The 15,242-nt window shown below is 39.2% G+C and overlaps 1 protein-coding gene across 1 annotated transcript in view; it reads right to left on the bottom strand.

The window, feature by feature from the left end:
* The window catches only part of LOC107594945 (catenin alpha-1), a 123,827-nt gene that overhangs the window by 19,487 nt on the left and 89,098 nt on the right, over positions 1-15,242 (bottom strand). Inside the window, exons 13-15 of the mRNA XM_016285176.1 lie at positions 11,094-11,245; positions 3,616-3,726; positions 1,921-2,102 (exon numbers count right to left, since the gene is read on the bottom strand). Coding sequence (XP_016140662.1) covers positions 1,921-2,102; positions 3,616-3,726; positions 11,094-11,245 — 445 coding nt within the window. The remainder of the gene's footprint in view (positions 1-1,920; positions 2,103-3,615; positions 3,727-11,093; positions 11,246-15,242) is intronic.

Raw genomic sequence — 15,242 nt, 5'->3', positions numbered from 1 at the left:
AAAACAGCCGACAGATACATCATAATTAGGGCACTAATGAAAATAGTTGATGAACATTTTAAATGAACATAATAAATATATGTTATTAATAGGTAATGATAACTTTTGATTAAAGTTTTTTTTTTAGTTTTCTGTAAGGGGTAGGGATAGGATTAGCTTATATAAAAACAATAGAAGTCTATGTAATGTCCCCATTTAGATGTCCGTGCCTGTGCATAAATACAATGGGCGATCAGTGCGTCAAGAGCACTCATACACGCATTAATATAACGGAATCACGCGTTCTTACTGTACGACTCCTTAACCTTGATTGCAGTTTTCATCCATCAAAACTTTACTAGCAAGACTAGTTATCCAGTCGAGAAAACGTAGTTTGCGTCTCATCTGGTCATACAGTGGTGGGATGTGTTGACAATCCGTTCAGTCTGTACTTCACACAGCACGTGTGAGGGCTCGCACTCTTCAGAGACAATCACAGAATATGACAGAGCTCGTGTTTTAAAGTGAAACACACTGGAATGTTCACTGAAAACGCAACTCGAGTCTCTGTTCTCTCTGCAATCTCTGATGTAATCAGCCTGGTTTCCTTTATATTAGTGCTGTTTTGGACAGATTGTTTGAATGCATTCGCTTACTGGATCATTGGACTGAAAACTTTCCTGGAGTTTAGCAGCTTAAAATGATCTGATCGCAAGCAGAGAAGCAAAAGTGGGTTAAAGGGATAGAATAGAAATTGTGCTTCAGTCATTTTGCGTTAATTATTTTAACACGTTAAGGATTGTAAAAAATTAATTACATGCGTTAACGTTGACAGCCTTAAGTAATATTACTATAAGTGTACACTTAAATGTAAATTTATATAGTAAGAAGTTTACACATAATACAGGTTTTCTTTATATTTAAGAAATGAATTGTGGTGGACAAAAATTTGACATCAGTATTCAAGTGTTCACTGCACTGGGGAGGAATGAAGACTTGTTCCTGAACAGGAGGAAGCAGCAAACAAAGCTGCTTTTACCCTATTCTTGAGATAAGGCTGAGTGACAGTCAACCTACAGTCATTACTATGGGTGCAATATTGGCGAACGGTGTCCTCAGCATGATCCACTTTAAAAAGGAGTCTTGGTTAGCATAGGCAGGGAGAAGCGATAGTCCAAGACATTTTCCATCTCCGTCTCTCTCTCTCGCTCGCTCGCTCACACACACACACACACACACACACACACACACACACACACACACACACAGAGTGTCCTCTGGGAGAGCAGATGGCAGTCACTCTCAGGTGTGCGGCACATGAGCGTGCTCTGTTACACCTAAAATGACCTTTTCCCTGATTCTGTCAGCATACAGGGGAAGAATTCATGTGACCTTTCCTTGCGTTAGCAGCTCCTGCCCTTTGTTGTTTTTAAATCAAATCTTTTTTTAAGGTCGAAAGAGTTTGTTCCCTTTCGAACCCTTTCTTTTGGGATCACGTATGATGGAAAGAGGCAAGCAAATGAGGCAGGTAAAAAGCCCACGAAAAAAAAATCCACAGCTGATTTGCTTCCACTGAGAAGGGAAAAAAGGCTCTATGAGATGGAACAGAGTGCTTGTCTCAGTTAATATTAGACCTTACTAATTGATGGCCGATTTAGGTAAATGATGGGGAAATTAGGTATAAAAAAAATAACAGATTTCACCAGGCTCTCTTTCAATATTTGAAAAGATTTCCCTCTAAAAAGGCTTGTGCACATTTCATCGCCAATGCAAACTGCCATACAAACCAATATAAAGCTGAACCACTGAGCCGGGACGCAGTGAAACCGGAGCAATAGTGCATGGCCAGAGAGGTCTATTGAGTTGAGTCTAAAAGAGATGTGTGTGTATGTGTGATCTTTGACAGGCATTCGAGCAGGGAAGAGGGTGGATTGAGCTCACCTGGTGAAGTCTGTCATCTCCATCATGATCATGCACATTTGCTTGGCCAAAACGATGATGTCATTTCCGCTGTCATCCCACTTGGATACCTCGGCGTCCAGCTTGCTCTTCTCCTCCTGGAAACTGGCCACCTGCTCGGCAATCTTTGCCTTCTGCTCCTGGGGTAGCTGAGCCATGATGGCCTGCCAATTCCACAGAGAATCTCATATATAACACACCGCACATAAATCTGCTCACAATACGCTGATCTATGACTGTTAATGAGGTGAAGAGATGACAAAGGCTATGCAATTAAAAAAAGAAAATTGATGATCTTTTTTGTTAAATAACTATTTAATTTTCTCTTAAAATTTGGAGCACCAGCACACACACGTGGCACACATTTGTGCATTAACTGAGTGACTGGGATTCCCACTGGAGTTAGGGACTAAATCAAAAGCCTCTGGGGGGGTGGAACAGGAGGCTGGACAGTGATTACAGACTTATATAATCACATTCTCACTCAAGCACAACCTCCACTGCCCAGTTTTCTACAAGTCTCTAAACAAAAATACTACTCGCTTCACCAGCAACAAGGTTCAACGGAAAATGTAAGTCTTCTGCAGCGCTTTTATCTTTAACAAGAGCTTTCTGTTCAAGTCTTGAGCTCTTAAAGTCTCCTGCAATACCCTAGACGATTAGAGCTGAATATTTTTTCAGTATTTTTTGTTTTGTTTTCATCAACATGCTCACATCACTATGGAAAAGGAGGGCGAGAGGTCTGTAATTATATTCGTGCGAGCTTGGGGAACAAAGAATATGCGAATGGCACAGCGGATGTAAATATGAATAGATGACAGCCTTACACGAGCAGGAACAATTCTTATTGACAAAAGAAAATCCCAAAATTTTAAAATGCATTTATTAAAAAAAACTTGGGCCACATATTGCTTTCCATTTGTGCTGTCACACAAGGAACTCTGAAGAAGTGCTCGCAGGAAAAGCTAGCACTCTTACTAACAAGATCCCCAAACACAACTTGGTTCCCGTTACCTCTCTCTCTCACAACACTGAATTTAAAAAGGAAAACAGGATGCCAATCATTGCAGTGTCTACCATCACCACAGCTGTGGACTAGAGAATATATTCAAACTAATAACAAAATAATAATAATAAAATATATATTCCCTGTTCCTTCCAGCTATGTAGGGACGGATTTTCATAAGCATTACCAAGGCAACAGAGGACGATGTGAAGGGAGGGGTGAGCGAGAGAGGAGGAATGGAGGTAGAGAGGGGGCGAGGTTTGATGTCTGTTTCGCTGGTGGCAACATCAGGAGCGCTGTCGACACGAAATCAGTACAGAATCTTAAAAACACTGATTCAGAGTTTCTGTGCTATTGGTGATTAACAGTGAAGCAAAGGTGGATTTGGCCGTGATGCTGCAAATCTTACCGGTGAATAAAGCGTTTAGCACCTCGCAACCCTGTCTACGACTCTTTAAATAGATTGTGATGAAGTTTTATTATAGAAACACTGAAAAAGATGGAAATTACTACGTCTCTGGACAGATTCCATACAAGTATCTACAAAGGAACCTACTTACTATCTTGTAATTTTAGGATCGAGTTGGACACCTTTTTACATCCCTTAGTGGCTCCATAAACTGGCCGACCATGAAACCAAAGCTGTGAACTACAAAAGCCCCAACTCTCACCCGAGCGCTCTGTCCGGCGATGAGCTGATCGTCTTCTGTCTGCACGCTGGTCCTGCTACGAGAATCAAAGTCTTCCGTCTCAAAGTCAGAGTCGTCCAGTTCCTCTGGGGTCTGTGGGGGATATAGAATATAGAAAAGATAAAGAAAAGCATTAGCAAGCTCTTTCAACAACTCAAGTCACTTAGGGACAGCAGCAAAAGCTTAAGGCCATGATATACTCACAGCAAAGTTCTTTCTCGTTGGGTTAAAAAGTAGCACGAAATACCTTTGCCTTGGTATACTGTTAGCAAACAGTGATGCCATTTGGCATTTAGATGAGCTAGCAAATTTTTGCTGTGCGCTTTGCTATTGTTCTTGTCTGGAACGTTCACTTAGGCAAGTTGTTTCAAATTCTTTAAAACCGTTCTCATTGTAAATAAAATGTTACATTTTCTAAATGTTAGTAGTGATGCCACTCAATACTGATAAGTTGTGGATGATTGCCTCTGCTAAGAGATTGCTTAAAGGGATAGTTCACCCAAAAATGAAAATTGTCAAATTACTCACCCTTGCGTCGTTCCAAACCTGTAAGACCTGAATTAAGATATTTTTGATGAATTCTGAGAGCTCTCTGACCCTCCCATAGACAGCAAGGATCCTTACACAATCAAGGCTCAGAAACGTAACAAGGACATTGTTAAAATAATCCACGTGACATCAGTGGTTCAACTGTAATTTTACGAAGCTACGAGAATACTTTGTGCGCAAAGAAAACAAATAATTAATTTATTAAATCTGTCTCCTCCGCATCACCCTATAGCACCATTTTAGAGCGTATCATACGTAAACAACGTATGCAACGCATGTCCACGGATACGTTGTTTACATTCAGATCAAAGCGTAAACAACGTATCCGCGTACGGTGCTGCTGACACAGAACAGCATACGTTGTTTACATATGTGACACTCTCCAAAATGGCACCAGGGTGACGCGGAGGAGATAAATCTGTCTCCTCCGCATCACCCTATAGCACCATTTTAGAGCGTATCATACGTAAACAACGTATGCAACGCATGTCCACGGATACGTTGTTTACATTCAGATCAAAGCGTAAACAACGTATCCGCGTACGGTGCTGCTGACACAGAACAGCATACGTTGTTTACATATGTGACACTCTCCAAAATGGCACCAGGGTGACGCGGAGGAGACGAATTGTTGAATAAAGTCGTTATTTTTGTTTTCTTTGCGCACAAGAAAAAATTCTTGTAGCTTTGTAAAATTACGGTTGAACCACTGATGTCATGGATGGATTATTTTAATGATGTCCTTGCTACGTTTCTGAGCCTTGATCGTGATAGGGTCCTTGCTGTCTCTGGGAGGGTCAGAGAACTCTCAGAATTCATGAAAAATATCTTAATATTTGTTCAGAAGATGAATGAAGTAGGGCTGGGCGATAAATCGATAACGATAATTATCGCACAATATAAATTTCCTCGATAAACGATAACAAGGGGTCGATATATTTTCTATATAAGGTTTATGAGGCAAAGGTGAAACGAAAGAGCACAACTCATTTGAAGCGCGTCACTCGGACCGTTTATCCGCTTGGATCAAAGTTTAAACGGCGGTACAGTGCAAGCTTCACTAGAGCAAGCTTCACTGGTGCAGATGTGTTCACTCGCTGATGAGTCTCAATCAAACAGTGCTGTGAGATCCAGTGTGAAGCACTTGCATTCAGCGAAGAACACAAATAACTTAGTTTACAGCCAGATGAAACAGCGCTGACACACAGGAGAAACACTGTGCGCAACGATACGGTTAGAAGACTTTTTAATCTACAAATTGCCATAATTTACCATGGATTTACTGTAGTAGCACTAACTGCAACATGGTATTGCGTCAGAAATGTGGTTATTTGTGTTGAATTTATATTAATGTAGACATGGTTTAAATGTATTGGAGGAGTAATGGAATATAATTACAATATATTTTTTTGTGATTAAACTATAGCGTTTATGCATTTATACTAAATTTATTTAGACTAGCTATAGTTCTTCATACAAAGACCTAAAAACCATATTACATTTTTACCATGGTATTGAGGTGCTATATTTGTGGTTTTAACTGTGATTACCATGATCTAAATGCATGCTACTATAGAAGACCAGTGGTTAATAAAAAAAATGTAAAAAAAAAACTAATTAAATTAGAAATAATTAAATTTCACCATATAAAAATGAGGTTGCTACAATACTTAGGCTACGTTCACACTGTCAGTTTTTGGGATTGATAACTGCATTTTCTTTACAGGTGTGAGTCTCGAAACTGTGTTTAGAATACTGTCTGTATGAACGTGCAATGGGAGTCAAGCCCGTATTCCTTATTAGTAACCATAGTAAAATAAAAGATGGCGATGTCCATAAAACTGAAAGTCTTATCACTTTCTGACACGACAAGTGTCCAATCGAGCCGCGAGTTCTTTAGTCAAATCTTCATTAACCGACAGCAGCTTTTAAATTTGGGTGGAGAGCGGAGCATTTGAATCGTGCGCAGAACACAAAACTGACGGGAGCTTCTCCGGTGGAAAACTGACCAGATCTAAAACGTTCAGATGACACGCAGCTCATTTCTCCATCACTGTAAGTTATCGAAAACACGCATGAAAACATGTAGCACACGGCAGAGCGGCTCTCTCTCGCACAGTATGATGTGACAGACAACTAGTTGTCCAGTCCTGTTCCGTTCACACAGCGTGTGTTCCGAGAATGCGGTTGTGAGTCCTGAAAATTTACGGGTGTGAGTTCGGTTACAGAATGTCACGCCCGTAAATAACCGAACTGTGAGTGAACGTAACCGTATTAAGGACTCAAAAATAAGACTGAAAACCGTATTCTGCTGCTGTGTGAACGTGGCCTTACAGATATTACTGATTTTGATAATGAACAAATCTACATCTGCATCCTAACTTAAGCTACTATTAAATGTGCATTTCTAAGAAACAAAAAAAATTATATTATTAATATTATCAGGCAACACAAACTTGTTTACAAGTTTAAACAATATTACTCATTAGAATGTGCAGAACTATGAAATCATTTTTTTTCTATTAAGATATTTATTTTGTATAAGATATAAAAATGACTGGAAAAGTGTTAAGAATTCAAAAACGTGAAGTGTTTGTCGTGTTCTGACCATAAATAATAGTTTAAAACCACAATTAACTGTCTGATTTTTACAACTTTCACATTGGATCAAAAATCTGCCTGAAAACTTGAAAAATTAAAGTTTGACATTTATCGTGATAATTATCGATATCGACTGATACGAAAAAACATTATCGTGATAATTTTTTGGCCATATCGCCCAGCCCTAGAATGAAGGTCTTACAGGTTTGGAACGACATTAGGGTGAGTAATTAATGACAATTTTCATTTTTGGGTGAACTATCCCTTTAATTGAGCCGAGCAGTTTTTAACATTGCTATGTGGTTGCTAGGTGCATTTCTAATAATATTATACTCCCTGGATAGGTCCGAGAACCTCCTTCAATGCAACAAAAAGTGTTGTTGAAGCGTAACACTTGGCCCAAGTAATTTTAATAAACTCCAACCTCAAATTATGAGCAATTATAATAGTGATACTTTCCTTAGCAAGCACTCCAAGCATAAAAAACCTACCTATGCATTTTTAAAGCAAAAACGTAATGGTGGAAGTTTTAGCAGTAAAATGTTTCTACTGGTCAGCTGTAAAGAGAAACAAAATGATCTGGCGCACCAATGCAGCAGGTACACCACGTTTTCCCTGTACTGAACTAACTCTCTTTCTCTCATATCCCTGCACTGAATGTCAAACATGCCTCTTATAACTCTACTGCTCTATTAGTATGCACTTGCGAGCAGAGGGACCTGTTTGCAGAGGGAAATGGTGGAGAATGGGGAGGGGTGGCAGGGGGGAAGAGCCCTCACTGACAAGAAAATGCATTTCAGCTTGATAGGAGAAAGAACGAGATGTGAGAAGATACGGATGTATTATTTCGCCAGTGCTGCAAGCCGTGCTTATCCGACTGTCTGTACAATCCATTTATGAGGAGATTCTGACTGGCTCACGATGCAGCTGCTCCAATAATAGACACCTCAAGCATCCCAAAACTCTGCCTGCTGAAGATGACATCAAAACAACATACAGCCAAACAAAGTCAGTCAAGGTGTGGACTATACTTTAGAAGTGCCAAGGCTCATCTCTTACCATGTTTTGCTGTATCTAGAGAATCACACTGGTGCAAAAATTTGGATTTTAGGGTAAAAGCGCTAAAATTTAAAAGTAATACTTGTCGCTAGCAGGGTTGTGAATACGCTTTTTGAAATCTTATTTTAACTCCCAAATTTAAATATAAGGAAGTAAACAAAAAGATTAAGATTTCTATTTCAAATAAATATTCCTCAGTTGAACTTTCTATTCAAAGAATTCTGAAAAAAGTGGTTTTCACAAAAATATTAAACATCACAGCTGTTTCTTGAGCATCAAATCAACAGTAGAATGATTTCTAAAAGATCATGTGATTTTTAAGTTGTAATTTTTTACAATATTCCTATTATTTTGATCAAATAAATGCAGCCTGGGTGAGCAAAAACATGCTTACCCTTGCTTAACTTTTGAACAGTATTGTGGATAGAAGCATCTATTTAAAACGTGCATTTAGTTTATATATATATATATATTTCATGACATTAAATCACATTAACTTTGACGATCAACTTAATATAACACTTCATTTCCAAGAATGCATTACCGCTCTTGAATTTCATTTCCATAAATTCCTCTTCCTTTCAATTCCAATTCAACTTCCTGTGTAATGCCACCCATTAAATTCGAATTCCAACCTATGAACTACAAGGAAGCCAATTCTGGGAATTCTACATTTTGCACAACCCCAGTCGCTAGTGTAGATCCACCGTGTGCCGAGTGATGGAAACCACAGACAGCTCAAAAATATCTACCTTGCCATCCAAGAAAATTCATCACATCTATAAACTAGGGCAGTAGTGAGCAGGCATTTGAATAAACCGTCTAAGACGCCTGAAGCAGTGTAGGTAAGGTGAGGTGCCTTTGCAGGCTACAGTAACCGCTCAGCAGCTATGAGGATCTGTGCTAAGGAAGGGCCATTAGTACCAGTGACATCCCCTCAACAGAGGAGTCGAGGGCTGCCTGCCTGTCAAGTATTAGGTGACGGCCGGCCGGCAAGGACTACGAGTGCAGTACTTACCGAGGTTAAAGACTCTGTCCATCTTAAGTAGCCTAAGCTGCACACTTGTCTCTTCCGATCGAGGATTTCCTGTGCGGTGGAGAGGTTGATGCCCACTGGGCACTAGTGTTGGCTGATTGGCTAGCGCTCAAGCTCTGTCTAAACGTATGAGCTTGACATGGCATGCGTGTGGAGGGAAGCAACTTGAAAGTCAAACATTAAAGAACTTTTTTTTTTTTTTTTGCTATCTCAATGTCTGCAGGATGTATTAAAACAGTGCTCTCTAACAAACCCCAGCGATCGCCAGACCTTTGGGCGGTTTTCTTATCGGTTCGGACGAGTCGTCTCGGAACAAGGGCCCTGAAGCGTTTAAAAATACTATACAGTCGGAAAGGAACAAAACAAGATAGCAAAGATCACGCCTCTCCTTTCGACCCAATGCAGGCATAAAGCGTTTCAGCGTCAGGGGAAAGTTCAACACTCATGTTAAACCAACAGCAAACAAATAGATCCTGTCTGCCAAAAGGCCTTTTGTTTTAACCATTGAATCAATCTAGACAACTAGAGAAGGACGTCTGGAGTGGAAAATGAATGAGGCACTACAGCTTTCCTAGGATTTGAAAATAAAAGGGGAAAATGCTAATTAAATCCCCCTTCTAAAAAATCAATTGCGTACTATAATGCAAATCAAGTGTAAAGGATCTAAAACCCCATCTAATTTTGTGTTTATTCTAATTTAAACCCCCTGTTATTGATGAACATTTTGGAACAAGTCAGATAGTTTCTTCTGCATCAAACTAGTGAGTCGATGTGAATCGTCTTGCTACTTGACATTTGAAAAGTAAAGGTTGGTGGAAGAATTCAAACAAAGTATGCAAGTACAAAGGCGGCAAAGAAATATGATGCGATTACAATTATCAATAGCAAATATACGAGAGTATGTGCCGCCAAATTTCCGCAGGCCTTTTAATCGAATGCTACTCTGGCTTCATTATCTGGGTCGTGACCGCACTCTTTGCTTTAACTAAAGGCGCTAATACATTCCAACACACTTCCTCACAAGCCAATTATTCAAATTCAGTGTATATTATCTTTGAAATTAATTGAAAACTCATTAGTCTGGAACTACGAAAGACGATATTTGCCTCAATTAATGCCTTTAACCTAGTTGTTCCGGCGAAGTGGAGTTAAGGGTCTGTGCGATTCCCTGCACAGCAAGAGCGGACTGTTGTCTGCTCATTGTCAGACTGTTAGCTAACGCTTCACTGCAAGCTAGAAACCATCTGTCCAATGTTACAGTTCAGCTCAGGGAAAGACCATTAACCCTCAGAAAACTACAGCTCTGGTAATAGTGCACATGGAGAGGGAAATCTGTTCAATTAGGTTACCATTTGCCCAAAACAAATTCACAATTAGTTTCTAATAAAACGGCACATATATCCACACCAGCCTTTTCATTTTTTTTCCTCTCAAGCACACATTCAGTTTAAGTGCAGTATTATTCTCAGTTATATATATATATATATATATATATTAATATGCACTTTGGTAGCTGTGAAATAACATAAACTGTTTTTTAACATTCAATAAGATTTTAAATTTGAGGTGAAATTATATTTTATAATATATATATATATATATATATATATCCTCACAGAGCAAACCATCAATTAACCCTGCCCTCTTCTGCCCTCTAATCCGAAAGAGTTTTGATATACTTAATTGGAGTTTACCTCAATATTACGAGTTCTTACAAAGGGGGAAAAATGGAAGTGATAAAAAAACACATGGAAGGTCATACAATTCAGAGTGCACTGGAAACCTGTGTGGGTGGCATAGATGAAGTAATAAACTCTTTAACTACTCTTTTAAAAGAATAGATGAAAAATGCATCCAAAAAAAGAGAGAAAAAGTAGTAATTTACTCACAATCATATCATTCCGAAATTGAACTCAGTCTTATGTGAAATACTAGAGATGTTAGGCAGAACATCCAAGCTGATCTTTTCCATACAGTAATTCAGTCATATTGACTTATTTTATTGTGCTTTTTGGTGCATTTTTTGTAATAGTAATCTGCCCTTTTGTTGAAAGGAAAACAACAGCTTACATGTTCTGCCTACTACCGAACAAGTGTTTCAAGTGAGAAAGAAAACAGTACAGGGTTCAAATGACCCGAGGATGAGATTTTTTTCTAGGCAAACCTTTTAAAATTTGGAAGAGAAACTTTTTTCTATTTAAAGGTTTCTGCTCACCCGGATCATAAGCACAGCCTTCCTGATGTCCCTCACACCATCGTATACTAGACGCGAGGCATCAATGAACTCGTTCTCATCCATTGGCTGGCTTGGGTTGGTGCTGAGAGCCTCCACGGCTGCCTCTACCTGCTCAGTGAAGCGTGGCATCACTGTAAACACACACAAACACACACAGAAAGGACAAAAAGTAAGGTCAAAAACACAGCAAACCAAGAGGAATTTTTTTTTTAGATTTTGCTGGAAACAATTCCGTTTCAACTATTAATGAGGGAAAAAAATTAACTTAAATGATTTTAGCAAATGGCTGCAATATAACAGAGTGACAAATTTAAGGGGGTCTGAATACTTTCCGTACCCACTGTAAATGAGCTGAAGTACAATTCAATCAAGACATTGTGCCTGTAGAAATATATAATTAAAATTAGATTTGAATTTAATCGATACGTCCCCCCATCTAACTTGGAACGCCTGAAACAGAGCTGAGTAAATGCAGAAATTCATGGTGGATGAGTTGCTGGATTTTAATGACTGCTCAAGGCAACTTTTAATCAGGCTTTACTTGACTGCGAGAATGGCAGATGAGTACACTTAATCCAGAGGCACCCTTAAACGAATCAATCAGAAGACAGGTGGCAGCAAGACCTCAAAGCCACACAAACTCTCTCTGCATTCAAAGGCTATGGGAACTGGAGACCTTTTGAGGGTTGCTTCCTACGTGTTTTGTGGATGGCATTTACCAATTTATTCCCAAAGGATATTTAATGACAACGACTGTGCGCAACACAAATGAATACCATCCAGCCTGGAGACCACATTTAGAGCTTTGTGCTTAATGAACCAAATGAGAAGTTTTTAAGCAGTAAACCAAACAAACAGACTGGCCGTTAAAAAAATGCAACTGGATTGAGATGGTGATTGCAAAAAGTGTTCATGGCTAGAATAGGGTTTCTGCTTCTAGCTTATCTCTGCTGCATTTCATGCTAAATTTTGGGCTGAACAAGCACTAGGGATATTTATTCAGACTGGGCCATCTGATACCAAACCTTCATGAAATTTGGTTGGCTGATTCACCTGATTCAGCATGATCTATAGCAGTTTGCCCAACCACTTCTTGAAGCCGGCCCTCCAGCCACGCACCACCTCCCAAGCCATAAAATAATAGTCCCTCCCTATAGGCGCTGAACACATCTACAGTAATACTCATTCTCATTCACAATTTAGGACTGCACTGGGGAGTACAGTAGCAGGAACAGATTGAATAGGAAGATGAACATCGGAAATAAGTGAATACTTGGAATTTGCATTAACAAAAGGTTTTCGGTAAGCCTTGAGGCTTACAGGGCATGAGGTTTAACAGTAATTAAAGCAATCGTTAGTGACATAACATCCTCTTCTTTGCCAATATGGCCCAGCTATTTGTTTTAGCACAAAGCTGAACAGAGTACACAAAATGTGACATAGCATTTCCCAAGAGAATGTCTGCAAATGAATGGGAAAATCGTATGCTTTGTCCCACAGGAATGAACCATCGCTGTAATTTTAGTCTTCAAAAGGTTCCTGAAGGCATCCGAATGCTATTATGTAACCGCACATGAAAGTAATACTACATTTTATCTACAAGAAAAGAGTAATAGTATGCTTTATTTTCCTTATAAAGCTAGAGTGCAGATACTGGTCACAGGCAGTGTCTCAAAACTTAGTGAGCTGCCTATCTAGACAGCACTTTTGGCCATAGCCATGTTACGCAACCTTGCGAGGAAGTCGATAAAGTTACTTTTATTTTAAAATCAGCAGTCTTGTACCAACACCCTACAAACCCACTCAAGGAAATTCTGGCCCAGATGGCAGCAGCGCTATTTTTGGACGCCTTTGCAGCATTTTTAGATATTAAACAAGAACAATGGATTTTAAATAGAAATTAGTCACACATACATAAGTGCAATCGCCAAAAATAATATTAAATGGATAGTTCTGACTAAGTTTGGATTGGATGAAGCATGTTCAAAGCAGCTGTTAGACCATGATAAATTAAAGGGGTCATATAATGCGATTTAAAATTTTCCTTTCTCTTTGGAGTGCAAGCTCTTGGTGCATAAAGAAGATCTGTAAAGTTGCAAAGACTAAAGTCTCAAATCCAAATAGATTCTCTTTATAAAAGTTAAGAGTCAACCACGCCTACCTAAAATGGCTCATTCTAACACTCCCCCACATGTCTACGTCACGATGTGGGAAGATTTGCATAATGCCGCCCAAATGTTCACGCAAAGAAAGGCGGCGTAACTTTTATTCTCACTGTAGTATGGTTGCCACCGCCACCATGTTGTGGAGACATTGTGTGTTCCATTATGAAAGCGAAACTACTTTGTTTGGCCTTCCAAAAGTCAGTGGTTAAGTTGTATTTACAACACTGTTCCGGAACAGTTCAACCCAAATATTCAGATGTGTGCAGCACATTTTATGGAGGACTGGGAGAGTATAGCCTACAATGCCGGTCTGTTTCTATAAAGTGGGGCAGTTCCAACATTGCAAGGACAGTCTGGTGCTTCATGACTCACAGACTGTAAGTACGTTTTTATATTTAAAGAATTTGCCACTGACGATTCAAACGCGAGTTTTGAGCAGTGTAGAGTAGCGCTTGTTGTTTGTAATTTCTCCGATCACAAATGCAGACATGGTTTTGTTTACGCAGCGCAATATGCAATGTGTAAAAAGACCGTGTAAGACATTATAATCAGTAATTATGTCCCCCTCGGATGCAACAAATGCCTTTTAAAAAGTTTAAAATGGGTTTTACTGATTTTGTCTTGTTGCGCATCACAGGCGCACGCGCGCACCGGCGCTCGTCACACACACATCACAGTATGGTAAGGGGCGTAACATTTCCGTCACACGCTTGAGGTATTCAGCCAATCACAACGCACTGGATAGCTGGCCAATCAGAGCACACCTTGCTTTTCAGACCGATGAGCTTTGTAAAAATCGACTCGTTTCAGAAAGGCGGGGCATAGAGAAACAATAATGTAGATTGTGGAAAATAATGTGTTTTTTTTTTACCTTAAACCGCATAAATACATTGCATTACACCAAATACACAAAATAATGTGCTTTTTAGCACCATCATAGGACCCCTTTGACATTTATACAACCCTCTACATTGCGAGTAAATCACTCGCATATGCGACTAAATCTTCACTCTGGGCGACTAAATGATGTCTAATATTAGCCAATGGCTAATAAATTCTCATATTTTACTCTCCAGTGTGTGATTTGGAGGCTGAGTATATGATTAGCACAGATATATTTTCACTCACAGAACACTCTGAGCGCATCAGAGTTTCACTCTGTCAAACGATCTGTGATATTTTTCAGTTCATTGGAATGGATGTGCAGCACACCCGTGTTTGTGTATTTGGCGTAACAAACTCTAGTGTGAAGGCGCATGACTCGCTGTCGCTTTCTCTCACACGCGCAAAGAGCGAGAGCAAGCGAGAGTCTTACATAACATGCAGAACTGATGCGCTACATGTAAACGATATACTTTGTTGTATTTTCCTGTAAAAATGTTCCTTTGGAATTCTTCAGCTTTTTAAGAACTGCCGTGGTTTCCTGTAGTAGGCGGAACTAATGCGCAAACGACAATCTCATTGGCTGGTGTTCACCTATTATCGTCCCTGTTTTGATTTCAGTGAATCAGTTCGAGCAAACGCACACAACCTGATTAAAATTCATGAATCCAGTAGCTCATTAATCCTTAGTGCGTTTTTATATTGTTCTTAGTAGAATTCGAATAATAATAATATCTTATCGGTATGATTGCTCTTTTTTTTATTTATTTTTTTACAGGAACACTGAATGACCAAAAAAAAGCACCAGCCCTAAGTTCATGTTACCATGGTTTTATTTCAAGTTTTAATTCTAATTACTAAACTTCTATTATTAAATAATACTGGATTATCATATTATTATGCTTGACTGACTGATATTAAGAGTGCACTTTCAGATATTTAAAAAGCTATTTTACAAACATTATATACGTTTGTAAAATGGCATAACTTTATATATATATACAAACAGGTGCCTAGCCAATGGCGATTCAATTGCCAAGGTGTCCGTAGAGCAGTGGTCTTCACTATTTTCGTCATAGGA

Source organism: Sinocyclocheilus grahami, unplaced genomic scaffold (assembly GCF_001515645.1).
Source record: "Sinocyclocheilus grahami isolate Dianchi unplaced genomic scaffold, SAMN03320097.WGS_v1.1 scaffold193.1, whole genome shotgun sequence".
NCBI classification, from domain to species: domain Eukaryota; kingdom Metazoa; phylum Chordata; class Actinopteri; order Cypriniformes; family Cyprinidae; genus Sinocyclocheilus; species Sinocyclocheilus grahami.
This window is presented reverse-complemented; position numbering and strand designations above follow the sequence as displayed.